Source organism: Dromiciops gliroides, chromosome 6, assembly GCF_019393635.1.
Source record: "Dromiciops gliroides isolate mDroGli1 chromosome 6, mDroGli1.pri, whole genome shotgun sequence".
In the NCBI taxonomy this organism is placed as follows: domain Eukaryota; kingdom Metazoa; phylum Chordata; class Mammalia; order Microbiotheria; family Microbiotheriidae; genus Dromiciops; species Dromiciops gliroides.
This window is the reverse complement of record NC_057866.1, coordinates 192,900,915-192,919,970: the sequence shown is the minus strand read 5'-3', so window position 1 is coordinate 192,919,970 and position 19,056 is coordinate 192,900,915. Positions and strand designations below refer to the sequence as shown.

The following is a 19,056-nucleotide window of genomic DNA, read 5'->3' as shown; positions in this document are numbered from 1 at the left end:
TACTGTGTTAATGTAAATATGTAAATGCAGGTGTAAAATATGCAAATAAGTAAAACCCCATGATCCAGAAATGAAGAAATTTTGAAAATAAAATAAGCTGGGTTGTTAAAGAAGTATTCTTCATTCCAAAAAGTTTACCCATGGATTTTGAAGGAATTGGAGTAGAGTATGTAGGAGGGTGGAGGGGGAGAGAGAGAGAGAGGGAGGGAGGGAGGGACAGGTTACTCTTTCTTAATATCTGGCTACATATGAAATGGAGAAAATCACATACTAAGACAATTGTTTGTATCAACTTTATACACTTTTAAGCTATCCTCATTCCTTTGAGAATCAAGTGTGGTTGAACATGATCTGAAGGCTAGTTGAAATGAAAATTGGCAATAATTTACTGGCCAGGTAGTAAAGCATTAGAGAGCCAGTAAAGACATTTTTTTTTTCTAGCAGGTATATTGGAAAATACTTCCCTTACTTATTGACTGGAGTTATTTCCAGATTATATTAATGCATGTATTTTCTCTGTTTTGTGTCTACCCCTCCATTTCTGTATCTTCCTTAGAAGCACATTCCCAAGTTCAGTAATGCTAGTTATAGACTAAAATTTCATTATGATGGAAGAATTTAATATGTCTTTGAGAGATTTTCATTTCTCTTTTCTTTAGAAAAAATACTTCAGAATAACAAACCACCACAAAACACCTTTCTTTAAAGCAGATGCTTAAGGAAATAAAGTTACATTCACCAATATATTTGCCAAGGTAGTAGGATAATGGAATAGAGTTTATGAACTCGACTTTCTGAGGCCTACTGAAGAAAAGAAACAACAGCAAAACAAAGGGAAAAAACTTCCTTGAGTCATGTAAAACATCATATTTGAATAAACAGCAGATGTTTTGAAACAAAATAAATGACCCATTTTATTGCAACAGCAAAGTATTTTTGTATTTGCAGTAATTACCATGTCATTTTGTAACATTGTAACTAACCATTTGCTTAGTAATTAGTAGTTAGTTACTATTAATTCTTTCATTTGAAGTAAATTCAATTGGGTTGAAGTGCATGTGTGTATGTGTGTGGGGTGCAGTCATTGGGGTGCATAACAGATATTCCAATAGTGGCTACAATCATGTTGGCAGAGGGGTTGATCTATTGCACAGAGAGCTTGTCCCTAGTCCAAAGTGGGAGTTGGAGAAAAGTCAAGTTCTGTCAGAAAGATATCACAGCAATAATGAAAACATGAAGGTCTCTCTACCTGAGAATGATTTTGTAGGAGATGGAATAGAATGGATTGGGGAGAGATTTCCAGCAAGGAGGTGAAGAACAGATAAGTAAGTGATTAGAGTCTCAACTAGGGTAGTGGATGTATGAATGTACAATAGGGAGGCTTATTTCAAAGGTGGTGTTGCTATATAAATAAAATAATTTTCAACTGAGTGGATACAAGAGTTGAATGAGGATTCAAGGATATCAAGATTATAAATATGAATGACTAGAAAAATCAGGTCTTCACAATGAATAAAGAAATTAAGAAGGGGGTAGGACTTTTAGGTCTTTTTCCCAAAGAAATCATGGAAGGGGGAAAGGGACCCACATGTACAAAAATATTTATAGCTGCTCTTTATGTGGTGGCAAAGAATTGGAAATTGAGGGGGTGCCCATCAATTGGGGAATGGCTGGACAAGTTGTGGTATATGAATACAATGGAATACTATTGTGCTATAAGAAACGATGAGCAGGAGGAGTTCAGAGAAACCTGGGGGGTCTTGCGTGGGCTGATGATGAGTGAGATGAGCAGAACCAGAAGAACATTGTACACAGTATCATCAACATTGTGTGTTGATCTACTGTGATGGACTATATTCTTCTCACCAATGCAATGGCATAGAAGAGTTCCAGGGAACTCGTGATGGAAGAGGATTTCCAAATCCAGGAAAAAAAAAAAAAAGAACTGCAGAGTATAGATGCTAAATGAACCATACTATTTCTTTTGTTTTTGATGCTGTTGTTTTTTTTTTTTCTATTTTGAGGTTTTCCATCATTGCTCTGATTTTTTTTCTCTTATAACATGATGAATGCAGAAATAGGATTAATGTTATTATGTGTGTGTGTGTGTGTGTATATATATATATATATATATATATATATATATATATATATATATATATATATATATATCCTATATCAGATTACCTGCTGTCTAGGGGAGGGGGGAGGGAGGGAGAAAAATCTGAAATTGTAAAGCTTGTATAAACAAAGGTTGAGAACTATCTTTACATGTAACGGAAAAAATTAAAAAACTTTATTAATTAAAAAAAAAAGAAGGGGGTAGGTTTAAGGGTGGAGAAGATAAAAACTTGTGTTCTAGGTATAGTGGACTTGAGAAATTTCCAAAGCACCTAGCTTAAAATGTCTCCTGGGCAAAGTGTGGTGTATGATTGTAGTTCAGGAAAGAGACTAGGGTTAAATATGTAGTCCATGGATTCATCTGCCTAGAATATAGTAACTAATATTTTTTTTCCAACTTCCAAACTTGTTTTGGATCAAACTTTGAAATTGTTTTCCAGAAACATTAGATTTCTTAACAACTCCACCAACAATGCAACAATTCTGTCTGCATTCCCAAAGCCTTGAAGTTTTTCACTGTCTTTATATTTTGCCATTTTCCTGATCTTTTAGACATGAGATGAACAATCAGAGTTGTTTGATGTGATTTTTTCTTATTTTTATGTGTACCTTATTTTTTTTTTACTATTAACACAAAGGCCAGAATTTAAGAATACTTTGAAGGACTAAGCAATTTTTTGAAATATTTGAGAAATGTTTTACCACTTATTTATTTGGGAATAGCTCTGTCATATATTTCTGTTAATTCCCTATATTCTATATTCTGGATAATGCACCTTTATGAGAAATTTTTCATATGATTTCTTTACAAGGAACAATTTCCTTACTTATCCTTATTCAGTCATTTCAGTCTTATCCTACTCTTCATCACCCTATTTGAGGTTTTCTTGACAAAGATACTTGAGCAATTTGCCATTATCTTCTCTAGTTCATTTTACAGAAGAGGAAACAGGCTTAAGTGACTTGCTCAGGATCTCACAGTGTCTGAGGCTGGATTTGAACTCTGGTCTTTCTGGCTCCAGGTCAGACACTCTATTCATTGTGCCACCTGTCTCATTTCTTATTGTAGCCACATTGATTTTGTTTATGTAGAATCATTTTCTATGATCTAAGTTATCTATTTTATCTCTCTTAATCAGTCTAACAATTGTTTGGTAACATTTAATTTAACAGTCCATGGTTATGGAAGGGTAATTTCTTCCATTTTCCTTCATCACACATGCATTCATGCATGTACGTGTGTGTGCACATGCATACACACACACACACACACACACACACACAATGTGTCCATCTATAGACTAGTCCTGTCTTTAATTTGAACTTAATAGAATCATTACTGTTAAGAAAACTGAACGTGGTTGAGTGATTTGTTCAAGGTGACACAGCTAATAAATATCTGATATAGAATTTAAAAGCAACATATTTAATTCCTCATATCCTCAATTTCCTCATCTTCAAGATGGAAGAATTGACTAAATAAAAAAAAATAGCAATACTCTAAATCTTACTGATCATTTGATTAGGGAGATTTTTTTCCCCCATAAGACATTGATACTTTTCAGTTAGTTGCTGAAATTATCTAGCTGTCTGCCATGTCTTTCAATATCCCCAAACATAATATCCTACCATCACTTGATTTCCCTTCCAACCCCCATCATGGTTAAGCTATTCTATTTTAGACTTATTTATAGGGTAAGTACTAAAGAGGAGGTGAGAAGATTTTGAGGAAATAAAACAATTCTGAAGCTATTACTGTGACTGTGCCTCTTCCCATTTTTAAATCTATGCTAGACATATTTTATTGTTGTTTATTTAGCTTGCAAACTGGTTTGTAATGCAAGATGGAAGGAACAGTTTGCTCAATATTTTATCAAATGTACAAGCACAGGCCATGAAAAGCAGATAACCTGCTTTGAAATAGAGAAATACAATGGTTTGGGATTTTCCTTTCTTTTCATTATAATTTGGAAGTCATAACTTGAAGATTTAATAGAAGGAAGGAGATGATAAATTAGAGAGTCAAAATAGTTTATCAATCATTTCAATATGAAATGGAAATAAAAATATCCCTTTGAACATAAGAGAAAATATCAATAGTAAAATATAGAAGAGGAAGTTTTAGGCTTATAGAATTTTTTTTTTTGCTTAATTAAGTTAACGTGTTCCACTCAAATATGACTTTAAACTAAGAATGTTTGAATTGTGGTAGCAATGATCTGATTACTTTGCTAGATAGCAGTCTGATCTGTAAAGGTATTTTTAAATTACTTTGATTAGGGACTACAATGTTTTGTAGTAATGTAAAGATCTGAGCATAAATCTGAATATACTATTAGGGACAGAGCAAAAATAATAACTTAAGTATGGAAAATGAAATGGAGAGATTGACTGAAGTCAGAGTATTAGATTTATGGAATTATAGAATATCAGCTATAAGATATGAACTTCTTATAATATGTTAACCCATAGTTCAATGTTTAAATAGATAAAGACTGTCGATACTTTGTACCATGGCATTAGACAATGTTCTGGGTAAGTTCAGAAAATTGAATTCTTCCTATTTTGGTGCAAGATAATAAGAGCTATTACATAAGTTCTTCTCACAAACTCTTGAGAAACAGTACAACCCATAATTCCCTTTCTCATTACAGAATTCATAGTGTCCTGACAAAGTCATCAGGGTGAAATCAGTTGTATCTTAGGAACAGCGGCAAATTCAATTATTATTATGAAATAAAAGGGAGAAGAGTAAAACCCTTCCAAGCCAGGTTAAAGAGATGCTAGAGATTGGCTTATGCTGCAAATGTGTTCCACAATACCATCACTGATTAAGTAGCCTAATCAAATACATCACATACTCTTTTTCTATTTCTTAATCCTCTATCTTCTTCAGCTTACTCTTTTCTCTCCTTTTTTTTTTGGGGGGGGGCAATGAGAGTTAAGTGATTTGCCCAGGGTCACACAGCTAGTAACTGTCAAGTGTCTGAGGCCAAATTTGAACTCAGGTCCTCCTGAATCCAAGGTTGGTGCTTTATCCACTGTGCCACCTAGCTGCCCCTTTCCTTTCTTTCAACTCCTAGAGCATACATCATCTCCAGTCTTTTGCAACTGAATCACATACTATATTCTAGTTTCTTTTTAACCTAGTTCATGAGAATGCTTTTATTTTAATACAAGGAGAAATACTTCTTGAGGGATGGGAACATGTTTTTAATTTGAATAGTAAAGAGGGCTCTGGACTTGGAATGTGAAGATTTCGGATCAGTTCAAAGTCTGCCCCTTGAACTTTTATGTTTTCTTGTATTTTTATGTATATCACATGTAAATTCTGAAGCATCCTTTATCCAAAATCCCACTCTCATGAATGACTCATTTTTTCTGAGCTAAGCTGGTTTTATTTTCCTCTAAGAGTTCTAAGGGCTAACCTTGATGGTTTAGATTGATTCTCTAATGTTAATGTGCGTTAATCAAGTTTATTAATTGAGATTCATCTAATTCCTCAGGGTTTTTAGAAATGAAAGTTTTCTTAAGTGGTATAAAACATCCCCCCAAAAGTTTGTGCCACACTATCCCCCATGTACATGCTGAGTCTAGTAGAAAGTGGACTCAGCCTTAAAGAGCACATTTGGCAAAAGGGTAGTTCATACTTCCCAGTTACTGGAAACCTTTTGCTCCCTTTTGTGGGATGTTTTAGAAGTTATCCTTTAAGTGAGATGAATCTGTGTCCATCTATTGTTGGACAATGTAGATTCAGACATCAGCTCATCTTGGGACACTACTAGCACATCAATGGGAAAATGGGAATTATATGAAGGTCCTCCTCTGACCCATTGGAAGATGAGTGTGTGTGTGTGTGTGTGTGTGTGTGTGTGTGTGTGTGTGTGTGTGTGTGTACACACACCTGTTCAAGGCTAAATAAGACATTTTTTACCCCCTCGCTCAGGTTGTTTCTCCTTAGGAATGTGCTAGAAGGCTATATTTTCCAATTTCTGGAAACCTTCAATACAACTTGCCTGTTAATTTATACGGAATTCCTAGAGTGTGACTATATTTCTTCAGGCTTTCTGACATGACTCTTGTGCAATGTAAAAGGCATATGACTATTTATGATTAAGATGTTCTCCTCTGCTTAAGGGATCAATGCTAAAATGTGGTGACATGGTTTTAACCCTACCTTTTTACCATTACAGAGGATGATAACCTCTTAATGCTTCAGAATTGTTGTGAAGGCCAGATGTCATAGCAGTACCTCATAAATGATGAAGCACAAAATAAATGTTAGCATTACTACTTGAATTAATTTTTAGCTTACTTGAACTGTGTCATAGAGCATAATAGGAAGAAGTTAAATTATTTTAATCATGAAGGTGTAGAACAAAGGAAAACATCCTGTAATATCTGTTTAGACGTTCATCCTTCCCCTACTCTCTTATCATCAGCATACACAAATAAGAAAAAAAATTAATAGGTTAACTGATATATCTCAAAAAGTTCTGAAATCGCCGTTTATATGTGAAACATGTACAAATAGATTTCACATGCAGGGTGAGATTGGCTATATATTATATAAATTAAATCCTTTTAATAACAAACAGAAATATAACAGTTTTTATATCATTAATCCACCAGAGAAACTTGTAGAAAAATCACAGTTCAGTAGTATTAAAATGGGAGGAAAAAACAAAGTAATCATAGGAATTGTAATCTGTACCTGGTCCTAATAGGCAGAGTGATTTCAACAGGAGGGTATACTTTCTAAAAATCTTAGGATGAAAGAATAGTCATTAGCATTTGAGGAATGATCAAAGTAAAGGGAAAGAGAAGTGATTACTATCTGCATATAATATGAACCTGACAGATAGGGAATATGGGGATTCTTGCCTGCTATAAACATGGCAGAGGAATCTTTGAGTAGAAATGATGAACATTAAATCTGTAGATCTGTGCTGAGAATTTCATTCCAATAAAAGCATCTTATGATTGATTTCTTTAGCTTACATGGCCCAGAATTTCCTTTCTCTGAAGGTATACTATAAGGAAATGCTTTCCCTTCTTCACTCTGCACAATAAGAATATTGACAAAGTTTCAGTGATAGGAATTTTCAGGAAATGCTATCATACATAAAGTTGATCTTGAAAAATCAGGGAGTGGAAACCTAGGTACAGTTGACAGGTACCTTATAAGCTTAGAAAGCAAATTAAAAAAAATCAGAGACAGGATTGGTGTGATTCAGAGAGGGGATTGGTATGTTTAAAAATTGATAGGGAGTCTGTCAAAAATGAATCTAGCAACATATTCACAAAAGATTGTGATGCAAAAGAAAAGAGAAAGGTATTTAACAAGGAAATATGTTGATACATGGGGAGTTCTCTGATGAAATGACTTCTTGCTGTTGTTTGTCCTTCATTCTCAAAGACCATGGCATTGGAGTGATGCCATGAATTGCAGTGAATTGGATTTAAGTGAGGGAGGGTTGTACAAAGTCCAACCTCACTCTCTTCTCTGGATCCATCCAGTTATATTGGGATCACTGGTATTGCCCCAGATGTTTTAAAGACAATTGGGATTAAGTGACTTGCCCAGGGTCACACAGCTAAGAGTCTCTGAAGTGAGATTTGAATTCAGGTGCTCCCAAACTCAAGGCCAGTGCTCTATTCACTGTACCACCTAGATACCCCAAAATGACTTGTACAAAAAATGGAAGCAGGGAAAGAAAATTCAAGATTATTCACACTTGGGTATGAGAATAGTGTCAAGATGACTGAATCCTTGAATGGGCTGAGGTTGGCAAAAAATACTATGTAGTCTAAGAAAACAGAATTACATGAGTCTTATTTTTGGTTCATTTTTTTTTCTAACAAGAAGAATGATATTGAAACTAGAAATGGAAGAATGAATACATTTTACAGGGAATTGATAAAAATACATGAAAAGAGCATTATAGATAATGTAATTTCTTTAAATGAGTTAAAATCTCCAGGAACACAAATTAAATAGGAATGAAAAAACAACAACTTGGAGACATGCTTATTACATAAACTATTGGTAAGGTTTGAGAAAACACAGACTGAGGAGGTAACAAAATTCTTGATATGGGCCAAAATTTCCCCCCCAGTTTCTAAACAACTTTGGGAAAAGAAGGTACATCTGCAATTTACAAACTTGTTTGCTTGACTTTGATCACCACAAAAATTCTAGAATACTGTTTTTTGCTGAAATGGATACCTAAGAGATGAAGCAACTTTTAAAAAATCTCCTTTTAACTTTATTCAAATTAACCTGGAAAACATCTGACTCTTGGCAAAGTCCCAAGAAATGTAATGGCCTCAATGGTTAAATTGCCAGTAGATATATTGAGGAGGAAAATCAACATTTTAGTCTTCTTTGGACTCCAGTGATTTTCTTCAGTGTTTCTATCAGTAGTTTGTTTCCACATGAACACACATTTGAGGTAGGAGGGGGCAGTTCTCAGAGAATATTCATCATGCCAACAAAAAAAATTTAATGCATCTTTGATGCTGTGCAGTTATGTATTAAAATTCCATATAACTGGAAATGTTCTTGGCCAGTGGGAATTACTGTAGATAATTTCTGGTGACCTGGGGATAATTTGCACAGCCACAAGGCAAAAACAAAATATCTAAAACATTCACTTTAGGGAAAAAATGAATTTGTTCTTCAAATTAATCCTATGCAGATCTATGCTGGGAAATGCAAATTCATTTAAAGTCTTTTGAGAAAACCTGTAAGCCTTTTTTCTTTTCAAGTGAATGAAAAGATGAAATGTAGTGCTTAGTAAACAACAGAGAAATACATCATAATTGATTGCTTTCTCTTTGGGGTTAAAGGACTCTTTTGGTTTGAAAGGATTTCCACTAAGCATGTATTACTAATTTAATCTAACTGCCCAGTTATTATTTGAACTCATTCTCCATATCCATTCCTTTTATTCCCTTCTTACTTCTACCTATTACAGTCTGCAAAGCTCTTGGGTCCAGATGCCTGTGAATCAGGCTGCTTAATGCCTCCACTGAGGGTGGTGTAGAGTGCCACCAAACAATGAAACAAATGTTTGCAGTAGGTTGGTGTCTTTCAAATTAAATGATCCCTATGTATTTTGCATTGGCCATATCCCATTTTTAGTTAAATTATTTGATGTTAGCAATTCATAACAAAAATGCGATGTTAGCACAAGTTTAGAGTTAGAGCAGAGTGAGAAGTTCTGTTACAATTAAAACAATTCTAACACTGGATTATTGGGGCCCACAGTCACCACATGGGAAAAGACTTTTCTGCCAAGTTAACACTTCTGAATAATGCTCCAAGGCTATGAAAAAGGAAAACAAAGCTGCCTCTTATTCTATGATGCTAATAGTATTTACATAGTAGGCTTTTCTCTAATTGAGTTTTATGTTGTTTCTACCATGGTGCTAACATATGAAGTTAGATAAAGGAATACATATTATTCTTTCATTCAAGAAGCATTTATTAAGTGCCTACTAGATGCCATTTTCAACAAGACAATTTGCTAGGTAGAAATGTAATACTCTCACTGTCATTTCAATTTATCAAATGATAGAGATGGTGTAAAGATAAAAAATCGAGATAATATTATAGATTTGGAAATTACTTTTAGACATCACTTAGCCCAACCTAAAGCAGGAACTCCTTAACAAATTGTGATCAAGCTTCACCTTGAATATCTCCAGTGTTAGGGATCTTAATACTTGTTCAGTAAGTCAATTTCATGTTTGATAACTATTTACCATCAAAGCTCAGGTTAGAACAAAGAGGTTTGAGGAGTTATAGGAAACTGGTACTTATGAAGTTAGTACAAGCATGAGTTTTATTACTATGTTGTAAAGAAAGCAGACAAAAACAAAACTCTCCACTGCTCATGTGAAGAGGGATATCTATGCTATGGCAAAGGTCTTAGTGAAGTATACTCTTAAGTGGTCTGAGGAAAGAAGTGCCTTAAAGAAGCCTTAAAGATGAATTTAATGGAGGAGAGAGAATAGATGTCAGGTACTGGTGGTGGCATTTCTAATCAGATACCAATCTGTTGGGAAATCCTTCTGGTCACTTATCAGTATTAAACCTAGGTTGGGAGATTTCATAATTGGGACCAGGAATTAGATAGATTTTGAGTTGGCATTCAGCAATCCCAGAAATATGTGTTGTACAACTGCTATGGTTGCCCTGAAGCCTTGTCCAATCAAGAACTGTCACCATTACCAGGTTTGACAGATTCAGAATGAGCACAGTGAAAATGGGTAGGCTTTCTGTCATTGTTTGTATGGTTTTGTTCATAGGACCACTTAGACTTAAACTGGATATTGGACTTCTATCATTTAATAACGAAAATATTTCCAAAATCACAATTATTGCTATGTCTCCAATTGTCCTACGAACTATTTCTAGTTTCTCTCCCCCCATCTCCAGGACAATAAGGGTTAAATGACTTGCCCAGGGTCACACAGCTAGTAGGTGTCAAGTGTCTGAGGCTGGATTTGAACTCAGGTACTCCTGATTCCAGGGCAGGTGCTTTATCCACTGTGCTACCTAGCTGCCCAACTATTTCTAGTTCTAACCTCTGAGGTCAAGCAAAACCTACCAACCTTTTGTTTTGTTTTTCTTCTTTATATTTTAAATGTCCTTTACTGGAAGCAGAAAGGAAAAAAAATAATCCTTTCTCCTGACCTATTCTACTTATTTCCTTGACTAATCATTATATTTTATCTTCTAATTATATTGATAACCTTCTTCTGGATAGTATTCTAATTTTTTAAGCAAAGGCTAGATGATCACTTGAGCATGTTATAGGGAAAATTGTGGGTTTTTTTGAGGGGGCATAGTCTGGAATAGATGAATTCTCAATGTCCTTCAAATTTTAAGGTTCTGCAAGACTGTACTGAATAGGATTCAGCTTTTTAATGCTCTTCTTAAAATATGGCCTGAAATTTAAACACAAGACTATGCACAAGATTTGTCAAGGAGAAAGTGTATACAATTTGATGAAATTTAAATAAATAACATATATAAGGGACTTTTGTAGGCAATAAGGATGTAAGAAAAGTATTACAGACATTTCGCTAAATAGTCTCTCAATAGGGGAGAGGGAAGGAAGAGATGCTTTTCCCACACACAAGGAAAAATACAACAAATTCTTGGGAGAGTTTAAGACAAAAGTCTATATTAAGTTTTAAGAATAAAATTTGGATGCAGTGGCATCAGGGAAATCTTTCAATAAATCTGATGTTTTATACTCAGACTTGGGAGGCAACTTATATGTAGATATGCTTCCTTTAATAAAGGTAATGCCTTTAAAAAAATCAACATTAAATGGAATTTTATAACAACTGTGTGACTATAAATATAGTTTTCTTCACATGAAATCATTTGTTAAACCAACCTGAGACTTGAAATGATGGAAAGAATTTTAAAAGCCAGAGAACAAAATGGACACATTTATTCCAGAAATTGGGAACAATGAATGCAAGCAAAAGTGAAATAATGAGAGAGGTTTAAAAAACAAATTGGGAAAGAAAGTACTACAATTTGGCCATAATGTAGACTATTTCAAGGAGAGTAATATGAAATAAGTATGGAAATTCAGGTGAGCCAGTTTGTTGAGACAGGAATGCCAGGGTTAGGAATTTATGCTTCATTTATTAGGCAACTGGGAGGTCTGAAAATTTTTGATTAGAAGAGTAGCAGATGATAGCTGTGCATTAGAAGATTAATCAGGCAGGGGCATGAGAGATAAATTACAGACTGGAGATAATGGAGCCAGGCAGGTAGACCATTTAGGAGACTATTGTGATAGTCTGAGAAAGAAAAAAAATATATACCTCATTTAAAGTTGTACTATTCAAATTGGAAAACAGAGCAGACATTTGAAATGTATCATCTAAGTACTTGGCAACTGAAATTAAGAAGTTATGGAAGTGGGGACAGCTAGGTGGTGCAGTGGATAAAGCACTGGCCCTGGATTGAGGAGGACCTGAGTTCAAATCCAGCCTCAGACACTTAACACTTACTATCTGTGTGACCCTGGGCAAGTTACTTAACCCTCATTGCCCCACAAAAAAAAAGTTATGGAAGTAAAGAAGGAAGGTGAAAAAGCATTTGGTCTTCAAGCTTAGGTTGCTAGAACACTTGTCCATACAAACAAGGGAGTAGAAAAGGTTGAGTTCCTTCACATAAATTAGCAATCCTTTTATGGCCTCACAATTGAATTTCCTCAGGCATAGATCTTTATGCAGTTTAGATTTTGTCTGGTTCACCTGCATATTGGTGACAGGAAAAGTGCTGATTCTACTATGCTAACGAGCATACTTCCTTTTTACAGTTGAGGAAACTGAGCAAGATAGCAGCCCCAGGGTCATACATCTAATGAGGGTCTGGGGTCACATTTGAACTCAGGTCTTACTGACTTTAGGCAAAGTTTTCTATGCCATCTAGCACCATGATTAATGGTATTTTTTTTTTTAATCCAGAGTTTAAAATAAACATGGGAACACATGATACCTATATGCTTCACAAAATGATGTTTCATATTGCCTTTGGAGATAGGCGAACACCAAAACTACCATAAAATAGTCATAAATAGTCATTTACAACATAACAGCTGTGGTAAAAAATGGAAGTTTTAGCCGAATCATTTGAGAGTTGAGCGCATGCTACTGAAGCGGCTTTTGAAGGACCTCCCTTTTGGGGTGGAGTCAGCGACGAACTTCCGGCATGCCAGCTTAAAACTGAGGGTGGAACGGAAGTTGGGTCTCTCTGGCTTTTCAGCTTAGCCATGGTGGAGCACGCATTTGGTGTTTGGTGCTGGTTCTCGGTCTGGCAGGCAGTTTGGGATTTAGTTTTATAAAGGAATATAGACTAAGCTTAGATCTAAGATTATTCATTTGTATTTCTACTTTCCTATTTCCCTAATTGGTATCACCTTTTGTTGTCTAATTAATTCCCAAACAATAAAAACTAATCCCTCACTGATTAAAGCTCAGAGGCTTCTTTTTCTTAGTGTTCTGGGAGATATATAAGGGAAAAGTTAAAAGGGCAAGTTTAATGCTTGTATATCCAATTTTAAATCTCACATAGCCATCTATTTAGCTTTCATAGGACAGTTTATGGAATAGCTTTACATTTAACTGCAAGTAACTTTTGTATTTTGAATATACACACAAAGATTGTAGCATATTTCTTATACATAGATTCATACATGCATACATATACATATAAACACATGTATGTGTATATGAAAAGGTACACATGTTATTGGAGAGATACCTGACTGAAAATATTTGTGGGTTAGTTATATAGTCAGAAGTGGGTACTGAAGATGGAGCAGATGTTGCATCTGAGAAATATTAAGAGACTTAAAAAAAAAGGCCTCTACATCACATTTTTATCTCCATTAGGTTGTGAAATCTTTGAGGGTAGAGACTATCTTTTGTCCCTTTTTACCTTAGCACTTAGCACAACATCTAGGTCATGGCAGGCACTTAATAAATATTTATGGATTGACTGATCACAGAAGACAAGAAATACTATGCAATGGATATTGTTTTTTTTCACTGCACATTCTGTGGGATACCATTGGATTGTCCATGAAGATGTTATATTTAGTTGTCTTGAAATTTGTGAGTGAAAAACAAAAAACAAATAAATAATTTGATGCCCATAACATAATTTTCTTTAGCTATCAATAAATACTCAGTCAAGATGTTATTTGCTCCAATTAATAAATATTTTCAGAATAATTTCAGGGATATAATTTTTTTTAAAGTTGCCATTCAAGAAGGTCAAGAAGGTGTTAGCATTATATTTGCTTCCTTTTATCGTTCAGAATTCAGCAGACAATCCATTCTAGTTTTCATAAGGAAAAAGAAAATATAACAATGCAGCTTTTATAGGACAACTAGTTGCTTTCTGAAATTCTGATGGCATCAATAGGACCATAGACCCAGCTGGAAAGAGACTTAAAGATCTTGTCAACCAATGCTTTGATTTGACAAATGAGTTGATACAGATGGATGGAGGTTAAATGACTTGTCACAGATCACAAAGACAGCATTAGAGAGAGATGCTGCCTCCTACCTTATAACCAATAGATTTAGTTCTTCATTCTTTTTTATAATCACAAACCCTTTGACATACCAGTATCATTGTTCTTTTCACTGTACCACGGTACTAAGACAAAGTTCAAAGTCTGTCTCTGATGCATTCAATATGTGATCTTGTCTAAGTTGATTTAATTAAATACTGAATGGATACTGAAAGGCTGCTTAGAAGAGGTGTCCATTGAACTGAGACTTAAAAACATTCAATCTTTTCAAGAAGTGGGACTGAGGAAAATAATTCAAGTCATGGGCCCCAGTTTCCTCATTTGAAAAAATTGAGGGAGGTGTACAAGATGACCTCTGAAATGCCTTCTAGATCTCAACCAATGATTCTATGAAAGGCCATCCTTCAAATATGAGATAATATTCAAAATGCCAAGTGATACAGTAAAGGGATTTACTATCTTTAAAATCACAAGGAATAGTTATATCATATAAAACATTCTAATAAATCAAATTTTATATAATCTGAAATTAAATTGATTGAATTTATACATTTAACAAATGAATCCTCAACATTTTAAATGAAAGATCAACTCCTCCTTGCCCCGCCATACACGCTGATAGATTACTAAAACAAAATTTATGTTAAGAGGATCAGAACTTCGAAAATGAAATACACTTCTAAAGACAACCTTGTTAGGTATCAGGTGTCTTGTTACATACTTAGCATGGCGAATATCTGGCAGTGATCTCTCCAAAGCAATGTTGTTGCTCACAAAAATATTGAAGCCATTTTCTCTGTATGCAGAATCATCCCGATCTTCTTCAGTGAGAGGATAAGGCTTCCCATGTTCACCCTTGCCTAAGGAAGAAAAAAAAAAGGTTATAAGCTTGAAGAAAAAAGCCATGTCTAAATGTTATAATTCTTGATGGATCTTTTTTAAAGCTCTAGTCATGAAGGATTGGTATCACCTCTGAACTACTTGAATTTCAAATAAATTGTGTTTTTCAACAATGGAGTCTGTGAGGTGTGGGACATAAAGAATTGGCCTCAAAGTCAAAAAAGCCAAGTTTTGTGCCTTGCCAGCTAAATATATATGCTTAGTAATCCCTGGTATGTCACAAATTCTCACTGCCCCAGTTAACTAAGATGGTAAATTGCAAGACAGGTGCCCACATGCATTGGTAAAGTGAGCTGCTTCTCTGTGCATTTTTTCCACCCATGAAATCAGTGGGCAGTGCTTCCATCATAGCTATCCCCCACAAAAATATTCAAAAATAAATCTCTGTTTAATCATGGGGATAAACAAGGATATCAGAATAACCTGGATACAAATTCATAATTAATAAAGTTTGTAACCCTTTGGAAAGATAAAATATATATGTATATATATATTTTTTTTTAGTGAAGCACTTGGGGTTAACTGACTTGCCCAGGGTCACACAGCTAGTAAGTGTCAAGTGTCTGAGGCTGGATTTGAACTCAGATCCTCCTGGCTCCAGGGCCAGTGCTCTATCCACTGTGTCACCAAGCTGCCCCGATAAAATACATTTTCTAAGGAAATATAACGATGGTGTGGAATTTCCCGGGAATTATTTAAGATAAAAGCAGATGATTCTGATGGTCTTAATGTAATTCAATAAGAATTGAGAAAGTAGGTAACATAACCTCATGGAGAATATTTTAGTTGCATGATGAGCTTTAAACAGATGAAAAGTACATCCTTCCCAACCATCTTGAGAATATGCTGCTTCCATTCCAGCCATCATACCAAGCTTCCCCTTGACATGAATCTTGTATTCCATCCTTTAGGGATCCTGAGATCCAAGAGGTAAGTATTCATTTTGTCTTGGTCAAAACCAGGTCTCTCTTAAAATGAGATCATTTTGCCACCAAATAAATATAGGGTATGAAATGCTTTGAATTATCAACATTTGCCTGATTTTAAAAGTCATTTGTCTCAAATCTCTTAAAAAACCCACAGTCATCTTAAAGTAATAAAGAATGCTGTGTTATTAGGGGCAGCTAGGTGGCACAGTAGATAGAGCAACAGCCCTGGAGTCAGAAGGACCTGAGTTCAAATCCGGCCTCAGACAATTGACACTTCCTAGCTCTGTCACCCTGGGCAAGTCACTTAACCCCAATTGCCTTGCTAAACAACAACAACAACAACAACAACAACAACAACAAAAAGAATGCCATGTTATACTATCCCTCTTGCCAAAATAAAGGTATGAAAACAAATCTGATTTATTCATTGACTACATTAAAAAGTATATGTCAAGGACCTATTCTATGCCAGGCATGGCCAATATACCGACAATTAGTTTTTAATTAAAAGTATTTTTTCTATTGAAGAGAACTATTTACTCAGAAATATGAATAAAAAATTCATATATTTGATACCTAAATTTGGCTTGAAGGATTCCAACACTGATTCTTCTATATTCTGGAATAGATACCATATGTTTATCTAAATTTATGAAAAGTACTAAGTGAGAAGAGATAACTGAGATTCAAGGAACTTTAATTGCCAACCAAATTTGTTATTAACCATTCTTATATAGGCACCATAAAGGTGTAAAAAGGAAACATGAAGGAAATTTAACTTATAATATATTTCTTTCAAGATTTCATCAACTTATCCTTAAAATAACACCAATACTAACCTTAAAGATCCAAGCATTAAAAAGAAAAATATGTCATTTCAAAAACATATATTCATTTGAAAATTATTGAAAATCTGCCAAAGTAGGCAAAAAAAAAACCAGTTTTTTTTTTGGCACAACTCTTTCTCCTAACTATTTCTTTCAAGAAAGCAAGATTTTTCAAGTGAATGAGTAATTCACCTGTGATATAAAATAGAGCCTTGTAAGTCAGCAATTATGGTAGATGAGAAACTTATTCATTGCATTTGTGATAACAGTCTATCAATAAGCCTTCTCTTCCTTAGAGACATTGTAGCTAAGTAGTCTTTTACACGTTTTTGTTTCCCTTTTCACTTCCAAATGTGAAATGTTTTATACTTTTGAAATCTGTTTACTTTCCCCACTTAAAAACTATGCACATCAAATGTGTTTGTGTTCAGTATTTATTAAATTGCGCCCCCCCCCGATTTTCTTCCTCCAAATACCAATGGAGAAGATGCTCTCAGTTCTTTTATTATGCTTTAATAAGAAGAAAAACAAATTTTCTGAGGTATAAATAAGTTTACTGACAGTGGGTGGTCTGAGAGAAATGGAAGGCTCTGCATAACCATAAAGATTTAACCCACAAAATTGGTAAATATTTTAATGGTGCTTCAAAACTCTTTATACTGCTAAAAAGATATCAACTTTTTTTTTTGGTTTAGAATTTTATTTTCCAAATTACATATAAAAACAAATTAGGCATCAATTTTTTAAAACTTTGTGTTCGAACTTCTCTTCCTCCCCCCACCCCCACAAAGAACTCAAGCAATTTAGTATGGATTGTACATGAGTAGTCATACAAAACATCTCCACATTAGTCAAATTGTGAAAGAAACAGACAAAAACAAAACAGATTAAGGAGCTAACAAAAAATTATGCTGTAATTGGTTTTCAGATATCATCAGTTCTTTCTCTGTAGATGGATTGCAATTTTCATAAGTCCTTCAGAGTTATATTGGATCATTGCATTGCTGAAAGCAACCAAGTCCTTCACAACAGATCATCTTACACTATTGCTGTTATTTTGTATATAGTACATTTTACTCTGCTTCAGTTTATATAGGTCTTTCCAGGTTTTTCTAATAGCATCCTGTTCATCATATTTTTTTTAAAGATATCAACTTTTTAACAATAAATAAATTTAATTGACTACTTGGAATTATTATTAATGTAGTTAAATTCCTTCACAGAACACCTGGCAAGGTTTGTGTTTACTCCTTTCTTTGAATATTCCAGGTTTGCTTAACAATTCCAAAAGGAATCATTCACTTAATAAGCATCTGAGTGTATATTATTTGTAATGTATTGTTCTAGGGGCTGAATGGACATCTAGGTGGTGTAGTGGATAGAGCACCAACTGACGCTGGATTCAGGTGGATCATAGTTCAAATGCAGCCTCACACACTTACTAGCAGCTGTATGACCTTGGGCAAGTCACTTAACCCTGCCTGCCTCAGTTTCCTCATCTGTAAAATGAGTTGGAGAAGGAAATGGCAAACCACCAGTATATTTGCCAAGAAAACCCCAAATAAGGTCATGAGGAGTCAGACATGACTGAGAAACAACTGAACAGGGGAGCTAGAGAAACCCCTGAAAAATTTCAAAATGAAAAGTTAGGAATACCATGTACATAAACCTAGTGATCCCAAGTCAAAGAAAAAAATATTGCAAGCAGCCAGAAATAAAGTGTTCAAATACTGAAGAATAAGGAAAGACCACATATAATTTAACAGCTATTACTATAAATGATTAGAGAACATAGACTATGTTTTTCCAAAAGGCAAAAAAAGATGTAGGGTTATAATCAAGATTAACTTACCCAGCAAAACTGAATTTTGAATACTAAGGGTGAAGTTCAATTTTTAATGAAGTAGAGGATATTTAAGAGTTCTTGATGAAAATACCAGAAGTTATCAATAACTTTGAAATACAAATGCACGTAGAGAAACTTAAAATCTAAATTATAAGGGAGCAATCTGAAAGGACTGTATATAAGGATAGTCTTCCCATTCTAATTGAGGATAAGGAACTCTCAGTATTCTCTCAATATTCTAATGTCATCATGAGAATGAGAAGAAAGGAAAGTGAGAGGTAAAAAGGAATATGATAGGAAAGAAAAGGTGCAGGGTGTCGGAGAGGAGTTATTACCTTCCAGAAGTGATGGAGGCA

The 19,056-nt window shown here is 34.6% G+C and overlaps 1 protein-coding gene across 2 annotated transcripts in view; it reads right to left on the bottom strand.

The window, feature by feature from the left end:
* GALNTL6 (polypeptide N-acetylgalactosaminyltransferase like 6) overlaps positions 1-19,056 on the bottom strand; it is a 1,532,830-nt gene that overhangs the window by 906,610 nt on the left and 607,164 nt on the right. For both annotated transcript variants that reach the window (XM_043972447.1, XM_043972448.1), the window contains exon 4: positions 14,920-15,058. In XM_043972447.1, the coding sequence (XP_043828382.1) occupies positions 14,920-15,058 (139 nt within the window). The remainder of the gene's footprint in view (positions 1-14,919; positions 15,059-19,056) is intronic.